General features: G+C 46.3%; 1 protein-coding gene across 4 annotated transcripts in view; it reads left to right on the forward strand.

Moving 5' to 3' along the window:
* LMF1 (lipase maturation factor 1) overlaps positions 1–20399 on the forward strand; it is a 716474-nt gene that overhangs the window by 381521 nt on the left and 314554 nt on the right. For all 4 annotated transcript variants that reach the window (XM_068244158.1, XM_068244160.1, XM_068244159.1 and 1 more), the window contains exon 6: positions 6844–7011. In XM_068244158.1, coding sequence (XP_068100259.1) covers positions 6844–7011 — 168 coding nt within the window. The remainder of the gene's footprint in view (positions 1–6843; positions 7012–20399) is intronic.

Raw genomic sequence — 20399 nt, forward strand, 5'->3', positions numbered from 1 at the left:
TCGGGAGTTGGGTGATTTTTGTACAAAATCCACACCCCTGTTAAATATTAGACGAAGGAGTCGGAGTCGAGGAGTCGGGGCCATTTTGGTTACCTGGAGTCGGAGTCGTGGTTTCATAAACTGATGAGTCGGAGTTGGAGTCGGAAGATTTTTGTACTGACTCCACAGCCCTGCATGTAGCAGTTTTGCGATTTCAAAGTAATTGAAACGCTCACATGTGAACACTCTCACAGGAAAACATTGCACAAACGCTTTTAGGGCGATTTGTAAAAAAAAAGGAAACTCTCATCGTGTGAACGAGCCCTTAGGCTCTGTGGCTGTCAGTTCCCCGCCACTGCTTTTCCTCCTGCTTGATGTTAGTTTAATAAGATAAAGAAGATCTAGTAGGCCGGCACACAATGCTATTGGCAACCACATACACAGAGAATCAGTCAGTCCTGGAGCGTGCAAATCAGCAAGCAAGTCACTTCATTCACAGTATTACCAGATAAAAGGGCACTGGTACAGAAGTTTCAAAGACTTTATTTTCGATCCTAAAGGCACCAATTACCAACACTGCAGGTGAAGTAAGGTCGGTGATGACCTGGCAGTCGTTTTACGGGTCTCCCCGCTTTGTCAGAGGCCAATACAGCTACTGTAACTGTATTTACCTCTGACGAAGCAGGGAGACACGTGAAATGGTTTTCAAGCTGACCTCCCTTCACCCCCAGTGTGACGTGCATATTCAAAGTACGTCCAAAACATTCTTGTCTGCTAGCAGTACCGATGATGACCTGCAGGTTCATGATGGATGAAACTACATGAACGAATTACACAGTGATATCAATTGTTTCTTGACCTACCTTCCATTTTTTAGCTTCTCACTTTGCACAATGTATTGATTTATTCTTCCTCCTGCTACTATGTTTCTGTAGTGTTCTTTAATATCTATAACTTTCCCTAGTAATAAGATTATATCTACCGAATAGTAATACGTCATTATCTGCCATGCAATTGGAATATAAATAAAATTATGGCTAACAGGATTCATTTCAGCATGAGAACTCTTGCATCCTTCTGTCTGCTTCTGTCTCTCTGTCTGCATCTGTTTCTCTCTCTCTCTCTCACTACCTCTGTCTTTCTCTCTCTCTCTCTGCCTCGGTCTCTCCTCTCTCTGTCTGCCTCTTTTTCTCTGTCTCTCTCCTCTCTCTTCCTCTGTCTCTCTCTGCCTCTGTCTTTCTCCTCTCTCTGTCTGCCTCCTTCTCTCCTCTCTGCCTCTCTCCTCTCTCTTCGTGTCTCTGCCTCTCCTCTCTCTATCTCTGCCTCTCTCGCTCTACTCTCTCTCTCTCGCTGCCTCTGTCTCTACTCCTCTCTCTCTCTGCCCCTGTATCTTTCTCTCTTTCTGCCTGTCTCTCTCTTCTCTCTCTCTCTGCCCCTGTCTCTCTCCTCTCTCTCTCTCCTCTCTCTCTGCCCCTGTATCTCTCTCTCTGCCTCTGTATCTCTCTCTCTCTCTCTGCCTGTCTCTCTCTCCTCTATCTCTCTCCGCCTCTGTCTGTCTGCCTCCGTCTCTCTCCTCTCTCTATCTGCCACTGTCTCTCTCTCTCTCTGCCTCTTCTCTCTCTCTCTCTCTCTCTCTCTGCCTCCTCTCTCTCTGCCCCTGTCTCTCTCTCCCTCTTTCTGCCTGTCTCTCTCTCTCTCTCTCTCTCTCTCTCTCTCTGCCCCTGTATCTCTCTCTCTCCTCTATCTCTCTCCGCCTCTGCCTGCCTCCCTCTCTCTCCTCTCTGTATCTGCCACTGTCTCTCTCTCTCTCTGCCTCTCTCTCTCTCTCTCTCTCTCTCTCTCTCTCTCTCTCTCTCTCTCTCTCTCTCTGCCTCCTCTCTCTCTGCCCCTGTCTCTCTCTCTCTCTGCCCCTGTCTCTCTCTCTCTCTCTCTGCCCCTGTCTCTCTCTCTCTCTCTCTCTCTCTCTCTCTCTCTTTCTGCCTGTCTCTATCCTCTCTCTCTCTCTCTCTCTGCCCCTGTATCTCTCTCTCCTCTATCTCTCTCCGCCTCTGTCTGTCTGCCTCCGTCTCTCACCTCTCTCTGTCTGCCTCTGTCTCTCTCCTCTCTCTGCCGCTGGCTCTCCTCGCTCTGTCTGCCTGCTCACACTCTCTCTGTACATCTTCATCACAACCGGTTTGTGGGTCTTCTACTATCCAAGACTGATTCTGCTACAAATAATTTAAAGATGTTTTGTCTCCTTCAATTAAAAGTAGCTCGTTCAGCTTGGAAGCGGCTGCCCTGAATCCCACATCCTTACATAACCCCTTCACTGCACTGCAGCTCGGCATAAACGGCTGTTCAGACTCAGTGCTCATAGAGACACATGTAGCTCACTGTGCTGCGCAGAAGAAAGGACAGAATTGGTGACTAACCCACGATCCTACAATAGTAAATATATAGTTTTAGAGAACTGACATTAAGCCCCATACACACGCTCAACAGCGGTCTTTTATGCAGCACAATTATTGAACAACTTTTGTTGTGAAACAACAACAAAAAAGTATTTTGCTATTGTTCAAAAAGCTGACAAGACTGATAATAAGTTAATCCAACTGTTGGATTGACTCCTTATCAGCCTTATTAGCTTTTTGAACAATAGCAAAATACTTCTTTAGTTGTTTCAACTTGTTTCACAACAAAAGTTGTTCAACAATTGTGCTGCATAAAGGCTCATTCGATAAAAGTCTGATCAGTCTGCCGACAGCTTGTACTCACGTGTAACTGTTGGCAGAACGACTGCCCTGTCGTTTGCAAAAGTATGGCATGTGTACACGCCTTAACCACTTTATATCCCGCATACAGTATAATCACGTCATTGCAAGTGGCTCCTGAAAGCCACATGACGTGATTATAAGTTGCCTTCTTTTAATGAGCACAGCACGCGTGCTAGCACGCGTCTGGGCTCATTAACCCCCCTCCCCCTAACTACACTATTCTGATACAACCTCCAGGGGGTCCGATCCCCCAACCCCCCGCCCAATCCCCTGTAATAACCCCCCTCCCCCTCCATGCTGTGATCGGGCAGCATGGAGCATTACAAATTAACAATCATTACCTGACCTTGTTCCTGCGGCGATCGCGATCCTCTCCCTGCAATCCCGCTGTCAGCTTCATTATGCTGAATGAGTCGAGTCTCGGCTTGATGACGTCATCAAGCTGGGACCCGATCCGTTCAGCGTAGTGAGGCTGACAGCGGTACTGCGGGGAGGAGATCGTGATCGTCGGTGGAACAAGGTCAGGTGAGAGTTTGTTACCTGTAATGCTCCCCTGTGCCCTACTCTGCTGGGGGGTGACACACCTGGCATTTGGGGGTGTAAAGGGTTTCTTAAAGGGGACCAACACCTGGCTATCCATGGGGGCACATGAATTACAGGGCACACAAATGGCTATTAATGGGGGGATAAATGCCACTCACTTGGCTATCCATGGGGGGGGGAGGGGTAATAAAAAAACACACATCTGCCTAATTATGGTGGGTGGGGTGTGCAGGGGATAAACAGGCAGGTCTGGCTAACTTGGGGGGGGGGGGGGGGTTACAGAGGCAAGTCTGGGGCTGGTTAGGGGTACAGAGGCAAATCTGGCCAACTATAGGGTAGGGGGATATAAAGGGGCACATATGGCTAAATAGGGGGCGGGTGGAGGATTAAAACGTGCCACATGAATTAAAGGAAATACCAAAGACACAAAATGGAAAAAATGCACCTTTATTTCCAAATAATATATTGTTGCCATACATTGTACTAGGATCATACTTTAAACACTGTAATAGCCAGGACAAACGGGCAAATCAAGTGTGTGGGTTTAATCTACAGTAGCACTTATTATTTTCAAACTATACTGGCTGAAAGCTGGGAAATAATTACTTTTTTTTTTCATTTTTCCCCTCATTACCTTTAAAATTCATACAAAATAAAATAATTCTTAGCAAAAGGTACCACCCAAAAAAAGCCTGATTGATGTCGAAAAAAAACAAGGTATAGATCATTTGTGTGATAAGTTGCGATAAAGTTATTGGCTAATGAACGAGAGGAGTGAGAAATGTTGAAAATTGCTCTGGTTTTTAAGGGGGAAAACCCCAGGGACGCAAAGTGGTTAAAAGACTGCTGTTGAGTGTGTGTATGAGGCTTTTATATCCCTGCATGAGGCCTGGAACCCACTGAAAACCGCAAACGCAAAACGCAACCGCTAGCGTTTTGTCTGAGCGGTTTGCAAGCGGATTCATGCGCGTTTTTGGTCGTGTTTTGCAACATTGTATTTTTTTCCCCAGCGGGTGCCTAGCGTTTTGCGTTTTTATCCAAATTGGTCCTGTGAATTATTTTTCATTTTGTTACAGTGTGCTGAACCGCAAAACGCTAGCAAAACCGCTCAGTTTAGGTTTTGCTGAGCGTTTCCGCTAGCGGTTCAATACTTTACATTGAAGCGCTAACGCTCCCAAAATGCTGCATGTCCTGCGTTTGCGTTTCTGAGAAACGCAAACGCTCCTGTGGAAGTTGCTCCATCCATTAACATTAGCCCAGCGTTTTGGCAAACTGCTAGCGTATCGCAGTGCTGCCAAAACGCTGCCAAAAGCGCTCCTGTGGGTTCCAGCCCTGATAGTCATTCTGTAGTCATAAGATAACGATCCCTTCTGTTGTGTCCATCACCTGTGCATCACTGTTGGGTGTCTCTTTATGCCGACATCAAAACCAACAAAGCTTGACCAATGAGTCCCTCGCCATCTTCCCGCAGTCTGCCGTTTAGCCGCAATCAGCTCTTGTAACTGGCTCAATCATGTCAGTCCGGGTCTTTTGCGCATGCGCAGGCGTCCGAGCTTGCACAGAAGACCCTGACTGACGCGACTTAACCAGTTACCGGGACTGATTGTGGCTGAAAGGAGGCATGTGGTAGACCGGGGAGGGACCCATCTGTGCTTATAGGGCTGGAGGAAGCCCGGGTAAGTATCAAATCTTTCCTTTACAGCGTCTCTAATACACTTTAATGACTGTACATGGTTTATTGCAAGCTTTCAAAACATTAAGTTTCTTCTTCAGGCATTATACAAAACTGGATAAGAGCCATACAAAAGTAATGTAACATACAGACACTTATATATGATTTTGAAGGCCTATTCAGCAACCTGACGCCATCATGGCCCATATGCAATGAACTTTCTCTCCTGGAGATATTTTTTCATCTTCTCTTTAAAATAACTTTTCAGCACTTTGCAATTAAACATGTACCCCCAAAATAGGTGAAAAAAGTACTATAAAAATAATTTGTGTTTTCTTGCTTGCAGGTGAGTTAAAAGGCATTGACAAGTTGGAAAAATATCGCCTAGAAAAAAACTCAGGGGCCCATATGCAATTCACTTTTTCACCTGCGTTTTCTCCTAGGAGATAATTTTTAAATCTCCAATTTAAATGAACATTTTAGCACATTGCAATGGAAAAAGTACCAAAAAGTAGGTGAAAAGGTACTGTCAAAATTATTTTGAGTATTTGTTTGCTTGCTGGTGGATGTAAAAGGCATTTTATTTACAAGTTGGGAAAATGACACCTAGCGGAAAACTCAAGTAAAAAAGTTAATTGCATGTATGCCAGGGCCCTTATTCAATTCAACCTGTGTCCTACATTTTCTCCTAGGAGATGATTTTTCATCTTCTGTTTAAAAAAAAATGTTCAACACTCTGCAGTTGAAAAAGTACCAAAAGTAGGTGAAAAAGTACTGTCAACATTATTTCCTCGATTGCTAGTGGCTTAAATGGCATTTTGTTTATAACGTGTGAAAACTATTACCCAGGAGAAAGTGAATTGAGTCCCTTGTCCTTATGACCCTTTTTTCCCTAAGTTTTCTCCTAGGTGATATTTTCACACCTTGTCATAAAATGCCATTTAAAGGGGACCCAAACCAAACATTTTTTTTTTTAAATTCAAAATATTTACTTGCGCCACTCTGACACATACAGAGATAAATAAACACTCCTTCAAGCCTATGAGCATTTCAGAGCATGTTTTTTCCCCCTTTTCTTTTCATAACTAGGGTTATACAGGTGGCAGCCATTGCTTCTGAGCTTAGTAGGAGGTTTTAGATCATGGGGGTGTTTGTCATCAGCTACCCTCCCTCACAGGGGCGTCGTCAATGTGAAATCTCACACGATCTTAGATTACCTCCCCTGTGACATCATCAGTAGCAGCCTGTGTTTTGTTTTTTTAATCTCCTCTACCAGTCTGCCGGATTCTGTCCCGGCAATATGTAAGGAAGGGAGGGGTTCCTCCAATAAATGTAAAATATTTTATATTTGTCATCATGCAGCTGAAAAAAAGGGCTGCTATTTATTATTATAATTTAGAAAATAGATTTTATTTCAGAAATCTTGTATTTTTAATTTGGGTCCACTTTAAACCACTAGCAAGCAAGCAAGTGCGCAAAATTGTTTTGACAGTACTTTTTCACCCACTTGAGGGTGCTTTTTCAATTGTAAAATGCTCAAGTTAATAAAGTTATCTCACAGGAGATGACTCAGGAGTAAAAGTTAATTGCATATGGGCCCATGTCTCTTAAATGTTTAAGTACAAAGGGGAGATAATATTGCCATGTACAGACAGCCCACGGAAATATTACTGTTAACACCGGCATCGTGTACCGTAAGTTGCCCTATTAGCGCAACCTGCGGTTCTTGAGTAGCAGGACCGTTGCTATGGTAATGCACATTTCTAACATGCTTTAGCATTAGTAATGCATTTTATCACAGCAACTGTATTACTGCACTTTTGTGCATTAGGCCCATAGCCATTTACCTCCTTTAAAATTTGACCCTTTAGTGACTTTTTCTCCTTTTTGTTACAGACACAGCCTGTGCCAAACCCTCTGGCCTATTACATGCACCGCAGCCCAGTGTGGTTCCACCAGTTCGAGACCCTGGTCAACCATTTCATCGAGCTGGTAGTGCCATTCTTCATCATCATGGGCCGACGTATGTGTGCCATCCATGGGATTCTCCAGATAGCGTTCCAGGTGAGTGAAGCCAAGTACTCAGAACGTAGCTTTCCCCCCTCATGTATTATCCAAAAGCAGCACGAACAATCTACTCCCATTTCTTAAGCAATCCTTCTAAGTATGGCTTTCCTGGAATTCCATAGTCTTATTCCTGTGGTGAAGGTTGAAAACTATGTTTAAAGTTTTGACTCTCAGTTAAATGAGGGTTATTTTTTATGTTATTCAGCTTCCATACAGACACATCTTGAACTTTTGAATTTTGTATCTGTTCCCTGCACTTGTATTTTTCTCAGTTGCACATTAACCACTTAATCCTATCTGGACCACTATTGGTGAAGGGGAACATGTGTTCCCTGAGCCTACCGAAGCACCTGTGAATGAATCAACATGCCTCGAATCACCAGGCATGTTATGTCATAAAACTGAAAGTGCAGGGGAAAAAAAAAAAAGATCGAGCACTGCCTGGTAACTACCAGGATATTGTAAAGCACCACCTTGTGGCCAAAACATAAACAATTAAGGTAAATATATATATATATATATATATATATATATATATATATATATATATATATATATATATATATATATATATATATATATACAGGTCCTTCTCAAAAAATTAGCATATTGTGATACAGTTCATTATTTTCTGTAATGTACTGATAAACATTAGACTTTCATATATTTTAGATTCATTACACACAACTGAAGTAGTTCAAGCCTTGATGATTTTGGCATACAGCTCATGAAAACCCAAAATTCCTATCTCAAAAAATTAGCATATTTCATCCGACCAATAAAAGAAAAGTGTTTTTAAAACAAAAAAAAGTCAACCTTCAAATAATTATGTTCAGTTATGCACACAATACTTGGTCAGGAATCCTTTTGCAGAAATGACTGCTTCAATACGGCGTGGCATGGAGGCAATCAGCCTGTGGCACTGCTAAGGTGTTATGGAGGCCCAGGATGCTTCGATAGCGGCCTTAAAGGGGAACTGAAGAGAGAGGTATATAGAGGCTGCCATGTTTATTTCCTTTTAAGCAATACCAGTTGCCTGGCAGCCCTGATGATCCTCTGCCTCTAATACTATTAGCCATAGGGCCTGATTCACAAAGCGGTGATAACTCAGTTATCACGCCTAAAAGACTTTAGGCTTGATAACCTTTGCACCAGCAAAGTTATCACCGCTTTGTGCTCTAACTCGCGCGAACTTACCGCGCGTATGCACGCACGTACGCGCAAAGTCCCATAGGGCTTAATGGGCACTTCGCGCGAAGCACGGTGCGCTGCGCGCGTAGAGCACCGCGCTACGCGCGCAAAACTTTGCGCGCGGGAGTTTGCGCGAATTCCTTCAGATCACGCCTAAACTAAGTTTAGGCGTGATAAAGGGCTTTTCACAGGCGTGCAAAGTGTTTGCACCGCTTTGTGAATCAGGCCCCTAGCCTCTGAACAAGCATGCAGCAGATCAGGTGTTTCAGACTTTAAAGTCAGATCTGACAAGACTAGCTGCATGCTTGTTTCTGGCATTATTCATATACTACTGCAGAGAAATAGACTAGCAGGGCTGCCTGGCAACTGGTATTGATTAAAAGGAAATAATTATGGCAGCCTCCGTATACCTCTTACTTCAGTTCCCCTTTAAGCTCATCCAGAGTGTTGGCTCTTGCGTCTCTCAACTTTCTCTTCACAATATCCCACAGATTCTCTATGGGGTTCAGGTCAGGAGAGTTGGCAGGCCAATTGAGCACAGTAATACCATGGTCAGTAAACAATTTACCAGTGGCTTTGGCACTGTGAGCAGGTGGCAGGTTGTGCTGAAAAATGAAATCTTCACCTCCATAAAGCTTTTCAGCAGATGGAAGCATGAAGTGCTCCAAAATCTCCTGATAGCTAGCTGCATTGACCCTGCCCTTGATAAAACACAGTGGGCCAACACCAGCAGCTGACATGGTACCCCAGACCATCACTGACTGTGGGTACTTGACAATGGACTTCAGGCATTTTGGCATTTTCCTCTCCCCAGTCTTCCTCCAGACTCTGGCACCTTGATTTTCGAATGATATGCAAAAGTTGCTTTCATCCAAAAAAAGTACTTTGGACCACTGAGCAACAGTCCAGTGCTGCTTCTCTGTAGCCCAGGTCAGGCGCCTCTGCCGCTGTTTCTGGTTCAAAAGTGGCTTGACCTGGGGAATGCGGCACCTGTGGCCCATTTCCTGCACACACCTGTACACGGTGGCTGTGGATGTTTTCGCTCCAGACTCAGTCCACTGCTTCCGCAGGTCCCCCAAGGTCTGGAATCGGTCCTTCTCCACAATCTTCCTCAGGGTCCGGTCACCTCTTCTCGTTGTGCAGCATTTTCTGCTACGCTTTTTCCTTCCCACAGACATCCCACTGAGGTGCCTTGATTCAGCACTCTGAGAACAGCCTATTCGTTCAGAAATTTCTTTCTGTGTCTCACCCTCTTGCTTGAGGGTTATCAATGATTCCTTCTGGACAGACCTCCACCATAGCAGCGTTCATTTGTTTACTACGCCTTGGGAGAGCCGTGGTGTGCATCTGGTGAGCTCAGATGCCTGTTCTATTTTTTCTGGCCATTATATATGTGTCGTTGCCTTTTAGACACAACATCCATTAAAGATTATAATCAAGTCAAGCCAGAATACAGTATTCATTAATTCCATCAGCTTCAACCATTGGTGCTTTTTGATATAACACCGATTATGTGGAAATGTATTGTATGGAATTGAAGAAACTGTTTTTAACGATTTTTTGTCAAATGTGTTAATAAAGTTTTTTCTAAAGTTTTTGATACCATAAGACTGCACTCCTGTTCCTCGTTTTTTTTAAAGTTCTTTTTCTATAAAGTAGTAGACTTCTGGACAGCAGACAGGTCGGCAGTCTTACCCATGATTGCGGTTTTGAGTAATGAACCAGGCTGGGACGTTTTAAAAGCCTCAGGAATCTTTTGCAGGTGTTTAGAGTTCATTAGTTGAATCAGATGACACTTCCCCATAGCTACCAAAAATAAACGTGTTAAAAGAAAAGTGGCAGTTAAAAAAAAAAATACATAGACGGTTAACTTAGGGTCTGATTTTTTTGTTTGTTTAATATGTATGTAATGATGGTAAATTACTGTTATTTTAGAAGATAAGGGGCTTGTAATTATTGAAAGGATACAAACAGAAAAAATAGACCTTTATTTCCAAATAATATAGTGTTGCTATACATTGTACTAGGAACATCATTTAACCTCCCTGGCGATTTATTAAAATCCGCCAGGGGGCAGAAAATACGGGTTTTTAAAAAAAAAAATGTTCATGTAGCGAGACAACGTCTCGCTACATGATAGCCGCTGCTCAGTGGCATCCCCCCAGCCCCTCCGATCGCCTTCGGCGATCGGAGATCAAGAGATCCCGTTCAAAGAACGGGATCTCTTGGAGGGCTTCCCCCGTCGCCATGGCGACGGAGTGGGATGACGTCATCGACGTCGTGACGTCAAAGGGGAATCCGATCCACCCCACAGCGCTGCCTGGCACTGATTGGCCAGGCAGCGCACGGGGTCTGGGGGGGGGGGGCGGCTTTGGCGCGACGGATAGCGGCGGCGATCGGAGGTTACACGCAGCTAGCAAAGTGCTAGCTGCGTGTAACAAAAAAAAATGATGCAAATCGGCCCAGCGGGGCCTGAGCGGTGCCTCCCGGCGGCATAGCCCGACCTCAGCTCGGGCTTGCCGCCAGGGAGGTTAAAGAGAGTATGAAGCCATAATTAAAATGGCTTTTTTGCTTATATATAGCAGGGGCATGTGTGCCCCTGGTAAAACGCAGCTATCCCGCGGCTAAACGAGGCTCCTTTCCCCTCCAAATCCCCCCTGTGCTGCCCGGGGAGCGCTTCCGTGTAAGGCGGGGCTATGAGCTGCAGCCCTGCCTCACACGCGTCTATCAGCGGCGGATCTCCGCCTCTCCCCCGCCCCTCTCAGTCTTCCTTCACTGAGAGGGGCGGGGGAGAGGCGGAGATCAGCCACTGACAGACGCATGTGAGGCAGGGCTGCAGCTCATAGCCTTGCCTCACACGGAAGCGTACAGGGGTAGCAAAATCTACGACCAAGTTGGTTGTGATTTTGCAGGGGGGGATTTGGAGGGGAAAGGACCCTCGTTTAGCCGCGGGATAGCTGCGTTTTACCAGGGGCACACATGCCCCTGCTATATATAAGCAAAAAAGCCATTTTTATTATGGCTTCAGACTCTCTTTAAATGTTGTTATAGCCAGGACAACTGGGCAAATAAAATGTGTGGGTTTTAACTATAGTAGCATTGTTTATGTTAAAGCCATGGGGGTGGAATTGGAGAAATTGTGTATTTTTCTTCTCTTTCCCCCTAGTACCATATACACTCGCAAGCAAGCCGACCCGCATATAAGCCGACCCCCCAACTTTTTCCTGAAAAACCAGGAAAAAATGATTGACCCCCATATAAGCCGGGGGTAGGAAATGCTGGCCGCGTGATCCCCCCCCCCCCCCCCCAGTGTGTCCCAGTATAGTTAGTATAGTGGCCAGTATGGGTAGGCAGTGCCCAGTATAGCTAGTGAAGTGCCCAGTATAGCTAGTATAGTACCCAGTACAGCTAGTAAAGTGCCCAGTATAGCTAGTATAGTGCTCGGTATAGCTAGTATAGTGCCCCAGTATAGCTAGTATAGTGCTCAGTATAGGTAGTATAGTGCCAGGTATAGCTAGTATAGTGCCCAAGTATAGCTGGTATAGTGCTCAGTATAGGTAGTATAGTGCCAGGTATAGCTAGTATAGTGCCCAGTATAGCTAGTATAGTGCTCAGTATAGCTAGTATAGTGCTCAGTATAGGTAGTATAGTGCCAGGTATAGCTAGTATAGTGCTCAGTATAGCTAGTATAGTGCTCAGTATAGGTAGTATAGTGCCAGGTATAACTAGTTTAGTGCCCAAGTATAGCTAGTATAGTGCTCGGTATAGCTAGTATAGTGCACAGTATAGGTAGTATAGTGCTCGGTATAGCTAGTTTAGTGCCCAAGTATAGCTAGTATAGTGCTCAGTATAGCTAGTATAGTGCTCAGTATAGTGCTCAGTATAGGTAGTATAGTGCCAGGTATAGCTAGTTTAGTGCCCAAGTATAGCTAGTATAGTGCCCAGTATAGCTAGTATAGTGCACAGTATAGGTAGTATAGTGCTCGGTATAGCTAGTTTAGTGCCCAAGTATAGCTAGCATAGTGCTCAGTATAGCTAGTATAGTGCTCAGTATAGCTAGTATAGTGCTCAGTATAGTGCTCAGTATAGGTAGTATAGTGCCAGGTATAGCTAGTTTAGTGCCCAAGTATAGCTAGTATAGTGCTCAGTATAGTGCTCAGTATAGCTAGTATAGTGCTCAGTATAGGTAGTATAGTGCCAGGTATAGCTAGTTTAGTGCCCAAGTATAGCTAGTATAGTGCTCGGTATAGCTAGTTTAGTGCCCAAGTATAGCTAGTATAGTGCCCCCCGCCTCACCCAACCCCCCCCCCCCCCCCCCCGCGCGGCCGCCGCTGCTATTAGCTTACTGTGCGGCTTCCTCTATTCCCCTCTCCGTCTCCCGGGCATGTAAATAGTTCACAGCAGCTCGCTCCACGGCGGCTGCTGTGTGATGACAGGAAGCTGTAGGCAGAGCCGTTTCCTGTCACGGCGATGTGTATCGCCGTTACTATGCAAACCGCTCTGCCTCCAGCTTCCTGTCATCACACAGCAGCCGCCGTGGAACGAGCTGCTGTGAACTATTCACATGCCCGGGAGACGGAGAGGGGAATAGAGAAAGACGCACAGTAAGCTAATGGCAGCGGCGGCCGCGGGGCGAGGGGGAGGCGGCCTTCCACCAACAACATGACTCGCAAGCAAGCCGACCCCCCAACTTTTGGCCCACTTTTGGGGGGGGGGGGTCAAAAATTCGGCTTGCTTGCGAGTATATATGGCATTTCCCTATAAAATGCATAGAAAATAATTACTGTAAACAAGTATCACCCCGAAAAAGCCTAATCTGTAGGGATAAAAACAAGATATAGATCATTTAGGTGTGATAAGTAGTAATAAAGTAATTGGCAAATGAATGAGAGGATTGCTACAATGGAATATTGCTTCCGTCCGTAAGGTGAAAACATCCCACAGGCTGAAGTACACTGTAGTGAAATATAGTAGAATGCAGTACATTATTCAGGATACCAGGGATGAGCTTCGAATGGATTTCAAGTATCGATCTACTCAGTCACTTGGATTTGAAAGCTTGCCCCCTCTCTAATCGGTCCCCTCAGGTGCACTAATTAACACTTCGAATCCGAGTTATCCAAGTAGATAGCTACTCGAAATCCATTCAAAGCTCATCCCTGCAGGATACCCACTTTACCATTATTTATCCTGGTTTTAGCATCAGAAATACTACTTAAATCTATATACAGGGGTTGGACAAAATAATGGAAACACCTTGAAAATCAACAAAATATATTTTAATATGGTGTAGGTCCACCTTTTGCGGCAATTACAGCCTCAATTCTCCGAGGTATTGATTCATACAACTTGTGAATGTTTCCAAAGGAATTTTAGCCCATTCTTTAGTTAAAACACCCTCCAGTTCTTTTAGAGACGATGGCGGAAATCGACTTCTTTCTTCAATCTCTAATAACGACCATAAATGCTCAATAATGTTGAGGTCTGCGGATTGTGGTGACCAGATGAGATGCTCAACTTCATTAGAATGTTCCTCGTGCCATTCTTTAACAATTCTAGCTGTATGGATTGGGGCATTATCATCTTGAAAGATGGCATTCGCCTCCGGAAGTTCTTCAGTTCTTGAACCATAGGATGAACTTGGTCGCCCAAAATTCCTAAATAGTATCGGCTGTTAATTCTTCCATGAAGGGAAATCATTGGCCCGGCGGATTTCCAAGAAATAGCACCCCATATCATCACAGAACCCCCGCCATGTTTTACAGTTGGGAGAAGGCAGTCTGGATAAAATGCTTCTTTCGGCTGTCTCCAAACGTACACTCGGCCGGAGGTCGGAAATAAGGTAAACGATGATTCCTCAGAGAGAATCACATTTTTCCACTGCTCGAGGGACCAATTCTGGTGGTTTCTACACCACTGTAAACGCTTTGAAACATTTGTCTTTGAGAGCAGAGGTTTTCTAATTGCAGTTCTTCCGTGGAATCCAGATTTGTGCAGCTCCCGACGACCAGTTTTTGTGAAAACTGGGCTCTGTAGGTGTTTATTCAGCTCTGCAGTGATTTTAGGAGCCATGGTCTTGCAAGCTTTTCTATCAATTCGATTTAGAGTCTGACGGTCTCTCTCAGACAACTTCAACTTTCGGCCACAACTGTGCTTTGCTGAGGACGTGTTTCCTTCTCTTTCAAAGGCAGTCATTACTTTTGAGACAGTACCTCTTGCAATGCCAAGCATTCGGGCAGTTTCTGTTACAGTAGCGCCTGCCATATGAGCACCAACAATTTGGCCTCTGAAAGTCTGAGAGATTTGCCATTTTTTATAAATTATAACCAACTTTAGTTTAAATATCTGTAAAAAAAAACAATCATTTTAATTAAACATATGAAGTAACAAAAATAATAAACAAAAAGAATTTAACATATGTCAAGTTTTGATTGCTTAAAACATGTTCACAGATTATGATGCCAAAATGTAGATATTTCCATTATTTTGGTCCAACCCCCTGTATATGGCTGTACATTGATATGTAACTCCGCCCTCCCAGTGATGCTTAGACTAGGCTGATTAGCTACGCGCCCCTCTCCTCTCAGTGCTCTCTGGAAGTCCAGGTGTTTTTTCTAATCAGCTCAGAACAGACAAGACATAACCATTCCTCAGAGATGCAGCTTACCAGTACTAAAGATGTCACCACCTGTGATAAATTTCGGCTACCAGCAATCTTTTCTTTTGACTTTAGAACTCTCTGTAAATGAACATTCCACAGAGATCACCTGCCAGTACAAAATATGTTGCCACCTGTGATACATCTCAGAGTGTAAATCAGAGTGAGGACAGATTTTACAATGGGCAAACACTGACTAAATAATGTATAAAGTCATAGTGTAAAGAAATATTTGTATTCATTATGTTGTTTTCTGTACCGTGCCTCTGTAACTACCAGTGTTATGCTAGAGTCCAGCTGCAGAGAAACTGGCATTTAAAGCCCTGAATTTTTAACACTTACCATGAGAAAAAAAACAGCCTGTTTTTTTTGCAGGATTGAGACTGTACATATGCATGTTTATCTCATTTTGTTACATGTAAGGTTGCAACAGTACGAAATTCCAGGGTATGATAACCGTCTAAAAAAATACCATGGTAGACGGTATTATACAATTATTTGGACCCGAGGCCCTCCCCTTACCTTAAATAATGTGCCCCCACCCCAGTGGGGTGCCCCTCTCCCTCGCATACATAGGATTAAGCCACCGGGACATTTGGGGCGCCGGGTAAAACTGTAAAAAGGCTCACCCTGCTCCTGCAAATGTCCTGGTGGCGTTAGATATAGGTGTAGTCAGTAAAAAGCGGCCGAAGCACAGGTAGCCAGGGATAGGTGTAGCCAGTGGCCGCAGCATAGGTAGGCGGGGATAGGTCTAGCCAGATGCCGCAGCATAGGTAGCCAGGGAGAGGTGTAGCCAGTGGCCGCAACATAAGCAGCCAGGGATAGGTGTAGCCTGTAGTAGGTGGCTGCAGCATAAGAAGCCAGGGATAGGTGTAGCCAGTAGTAGGTGGCTGCAGCATAAGTAGCCAGGGATAGGTGTAGCCAGTGGCGGCAACATAAGTAACCAGGGATAGGTGTAGCCTGTAGTAGGTGGCTGCAGCATAAGTAGCCAGGGATAGGTGTAGCCAGTAGTAGGTGGCCCCAGCATAGGTAGCCAGGGATAGGTGTAGCCAGTAGTAGGTGGCCCCAGCATAGGTAGCCAGGGATAGGTGTAGCCAGTAGTAGGTGGCCCCAGCATAGGTAGCCAGGGATAGGTGTAGCCAGTAGTAGGTGGCCGCAGCATAGGTAGCCAGTGATAGGTGTAGCCAGTAGTAGGTGGCCACAGCATAGATAGCCAGAGATAGGTGTAGCCAGAAGTAGGGGGCCGCAACATAGGTATCCAGGATAGGTGCTCGCAGTATAGGTAGCCAGGGATAGGTGTAGCCAGTAGTAGGTGGCCGCAGCATAGGTAACCAGGGGTAGGTGTAGCCTGTAGTAGGTGGCTGCAGCATAAGTAGCCAGGGATAGGTGTAGCCAGTAGTAGGTGGCCGCGGCATAGGTAGCCAGGGATAGGTGTAGCCAGTAGTAGGTGGCCGCAGCATAGGTAGCCAGTGATAGGTGTAGCCAGTAGTAGGTGGCCACAGCATAGATAGCCAGAGATAGGTGTAGCCAGAAGTAGGTGGCCGCAACATAGGTATCCAGGATAGGTGCTCGCAGTATAGGTAGCCAGGGATAGGTGTAGCCAGTAGTAGGTGGCCGCAGCATAGGTAGCCAGGGATAGGTGAAGGCAGTAGTAGGTGGCCGCAGCATAGGTAGCCAGGGATAGGTGTAGCCAGTAGTAGGTGGCCGCAGCATAGGTAGCCAGGGATAGGTGTAGCCAGTAGTAGGTGCCCGCAGCATAGGTAGCCAGGGATAGGTGTAGGCAGGATAGGTGCCTGCAGTATAGAGAGCCGGGGGACGCAGCGGCGGGGGTACAAATACTCACTTGCCGGCGGGTTCTGCACGCTGTACTGGCTTCATTCTTCTTGCTGTTCTTGCTTTTCATCTCCTTGTACCATCGCCCAGGGTGAGCCGTTTCAGGGAAATGGGGCACAAGAACAGGAAGTACAATGAAGCCAGTACAGTGTGCAGGACCCACCGGTAAGTAAGTATTTATCCCCACCGCTGTTCGTGCATCCACTGCATTTTTACTGCTGGCATGATACTGGAAGTAGCTGCTGCTTTCTTTTTTAGCAGTTGGAAACAGCTGTTGTTTCCCACAATGCAACGAGGTTTACAGACAGGTAACTGCCAGGACCATGGTCCTTACAGTTTCCTGTAGGAGGGGTTTCACCACAATATCAGCCATACAGAGCCCCCTGATGATCCATTTGAGAAAAGGAAAAGATTTCTCATGGGAAAGGGGGTATCAGGTACTGAGTGTGATGAAGTTCAATTCTTGGTTACGGTTTCTCTTGAAGTCATCTTAAAAAAAAAAAAAAGGTTCACTTACCTGAGGCCCCCTGCAGCCGTCCTGTGCCTGCACCTGTCCTCAACAATCCTCTGTTCCCCCGCTGCCAGCTAGTTTAGTTTTTGCCGACTCGGAGTCGACGGGCCACTGGTCTTGCGCAGGACGCTCTTGCGGACGGCAATGTGTGCAAGGATACGCGTTGCCAGGGCTGCACAGTGGCCCGCCGGCTTCCAGATCTGTCAGCTTTTTACTACTTACTGTAAGTGACAGCAAAATAGGGAAAAAAAGTAATTTATAGTGCATTTTTTTCTGGTAGAAATTAAATATACAATATATATGGCGTGCATTTTATTTCATGGTACTCAAACCCCCTGCCAGTGCTCCAGCCTTTCTGCTGTCCTGTGGGGTTGGAGTGTACGTATTGTGAATGGAAGATCTCTACCTGAATGACAACAATAGTGAGGAGTAACATCCTCCGGCCACAGGCCTGTACATAAAGATCTGCTTGTTAAGGGATGGAATCTACCTGACGTCCTGTTTCCATACAGCCGGTGAGCTCCGGGCGGCCCTCCCAGCTCAGGTCTAACACTGCTTCCCTTCATGCCTCCCGGCCACATCCACTGCCTCTACTCATTAGGGAAAGCCTCAGCGATGTTTACCAAGAGGGAAGATAAACAGCTACTCTATGGACGGTATAAGCGGGAATGTGATGGGGCGGGGGGACCCAGGTACACCGTTACAGTACATCTCCACCGGCTGTAAAGCTTTCTGTTCAGCTACAGGAGGCTGAGAGAAACAGGAAGCCCTGCAGTGATCTGATCCGAACTAGCTGCAGACCTGTCCAGGAACTACAACTCCCAGCATGCCAGTCATCTAGACTTCTCAGACCTCCCATGTGTATTACCAGTTCTACAGAAATAAGATAACTGCAACTCTATTCAAGTCTCTGTGACTCTTGAAGAGGAACTTTAACTTAAGGGGCCCATACACTGGTCAATTTCAGCCATCGATCGATCAGAAATTGATTCTATCAAATCTATCGATCAATTGATTTGTGGCCGATTTCAATAGATTTTGATCGATTTGATGTATCTGACAGGCTTGACAGCACATCGATGGTCCATAGAGTTGCATCGGATCTAATGGTCCAATAATGTGTTTAGATCGATTTCCAATAGATTTCATTCAGATAGATAGATACCTGTCAGATTCAACCTGACAGGCATCTAACAGAAATCTATCTGATGGTCGATTCTGCTGCAAATCTCTAAAGGTAGCCATACACTGGTCGATTTGCCATCAGATTCGACCAACAGATAGATCCCTCTCTGATCGAATCTGATCAGAGAGGGATCGTATGGCTACCTTTACTGCAAACAGATTTCAGCCTGAAATCGTTCACAATCTGTTGTGGTGGTGGTGGTGCTGCTGCCGCCGCTCCCCCCGCCGCCACATACATTACCTGCTCCGCCGGCGCGACTGCCCCCGGTCACCGCTGCTCTGTCTCCGCTCTGGTCTCCAGGTCCGGCATGTTTTACTTCTTCCTGCCCGGCAGGAAGTTTAAACAGTAGAGCGCCCTCTACTGTTTAAACTTCCTGCCGGGCTAGAAGAAGTGAAGCATGCCGGAGACCAGACCAGCGCGGAGACGGAGCAGCGGTGACCGGGGGCAATGGTGCCGGCGAAGCAGGTAATGTATGCGGACTATTGCGTCGGTCTTCGGGTACTCGAACGCCGCTAGCGACGCGCTCCCTACCCGCGCGCGATCAACGGTAATTTTCCGCACGGAGCGATCGGCGGGATCGGACGAAATGTATCGAAATTTGGCGTGTTGCGGGAACGATGTGACAGCAGATTCGATCCCAGTGATCGAATCTGCTGTCGACCTGGCGGGAATCGGCCTAGTGTATGGCCAGCTTAGGTGTATGGCTACCTTAAAGAGGAACTGTCGCGAAAATATTAAAATTTGAAACACATACCAATAAGAAGTGCATTGCTCCCCCGAGTAAAATCAGCCATAAATTACTTTCCTCCTATGTTGCTGTCACTTACAGTACGTAGTAGAAATCTGACCTTACCGACAGTTTTTGGACTAGCCCATCTTCTCATAGGGGGGTTACTTCTTTGAGGATTGAACTTCATTCCAGTCAGTAGCTGATATCCCCTTTCCCATGAGAAATCTTTCCCTTTCCTTGAATAGATCATCAGGAGGGTATGTATGCTGATATTGTGGTGAAACCCCTCCCACAGTGTGAGGTCATGAGCATGGTCCTGACAGTGTGCTGTCTGTGAACTTCATTGTATTGTGGGAAATAACAGCGTTTTCCAACTGCCAAGCAAGCGGTATCTCCTCCACATCCTGATCGGGCACAGGAAGAGTGGCAGCTCATCCACACGCCCTCACACATCCTAATCGGGGGCAAAGGAAGAGTGACAGCTCATCCACACGCCCTCCCACATCCTAATCGGGGACAGGAAGAGTGACAGCTCATCCATATGCCTTCCCACATCCTAATCGGGGACAGGAAGAGTGACAGCTCATCCACACGCCCTCCCACATCCTAATCGGGGACAGGAAGAGTGGCAGCTCATCCACACGCCCTCCCACATCCTAATCGGGGACAGGAAGAGTGGCAGCTCATCCACACGCCCTCCCACATCCTAATCGGGGACAGGAAGAGTGACAGCTCATCCACACGCCCTCCCACATCCTGATCAGGGACAGGAAGAGTGGCAGCTCATCCACACGCCCTCCCACATCCTGATCAGGGACAGGAAGAGTGGCAGCTCATCCACACGCCCTCCCACATCCTGATCGGGGACAGCAAGAGTAGCAGCTCATCCACACGCCCTCCCACATCCTAATCGGGGACAGGAAGAGTGGCAGCTCATCCACACGCCCTCCCACATCCTGATCAGGGACAGGAAGAGTGGCAGCTCATCCACACGCCCTCCCACATCCTGATCAGGGACAGCAAGAGTAGCAGCTCATCCACACGCCCTCCCACATCCTAATCGGGGACAGGAAGAGTGACAGCTCATCCATATGCCTTCCCACATCCTGATCGGGGACAGCAAGAGTAGCAGCTCATCCACACGCCCTCCCACATCCTAATCGGGGACAGGAAGAGTGGCAGCTCATCCACACGCCCTCCCACATCCTGATCAGGGACAGGAAGAGTGGCAGCTCATCCACACGCCCTCCCACATCCTAATCGGGGACAGGAAGAG

This window comes from Hyperolius riggenbachi, chromosome 7 (genome assembly GCF_040937935.1).
Source record: "Hyperolius riggenbachi isolate aHypRig1 chromosome 7, aHypRig1.pri, whole genome shotgun sequence".
Taxonomy (NCBI): domain Eukaryota; kingdom Metazoa; phylum Chordata; class Amphibia; order Anura; family Hyperoliidae; genus Hyperolius; species Hyperolius riggenbachi.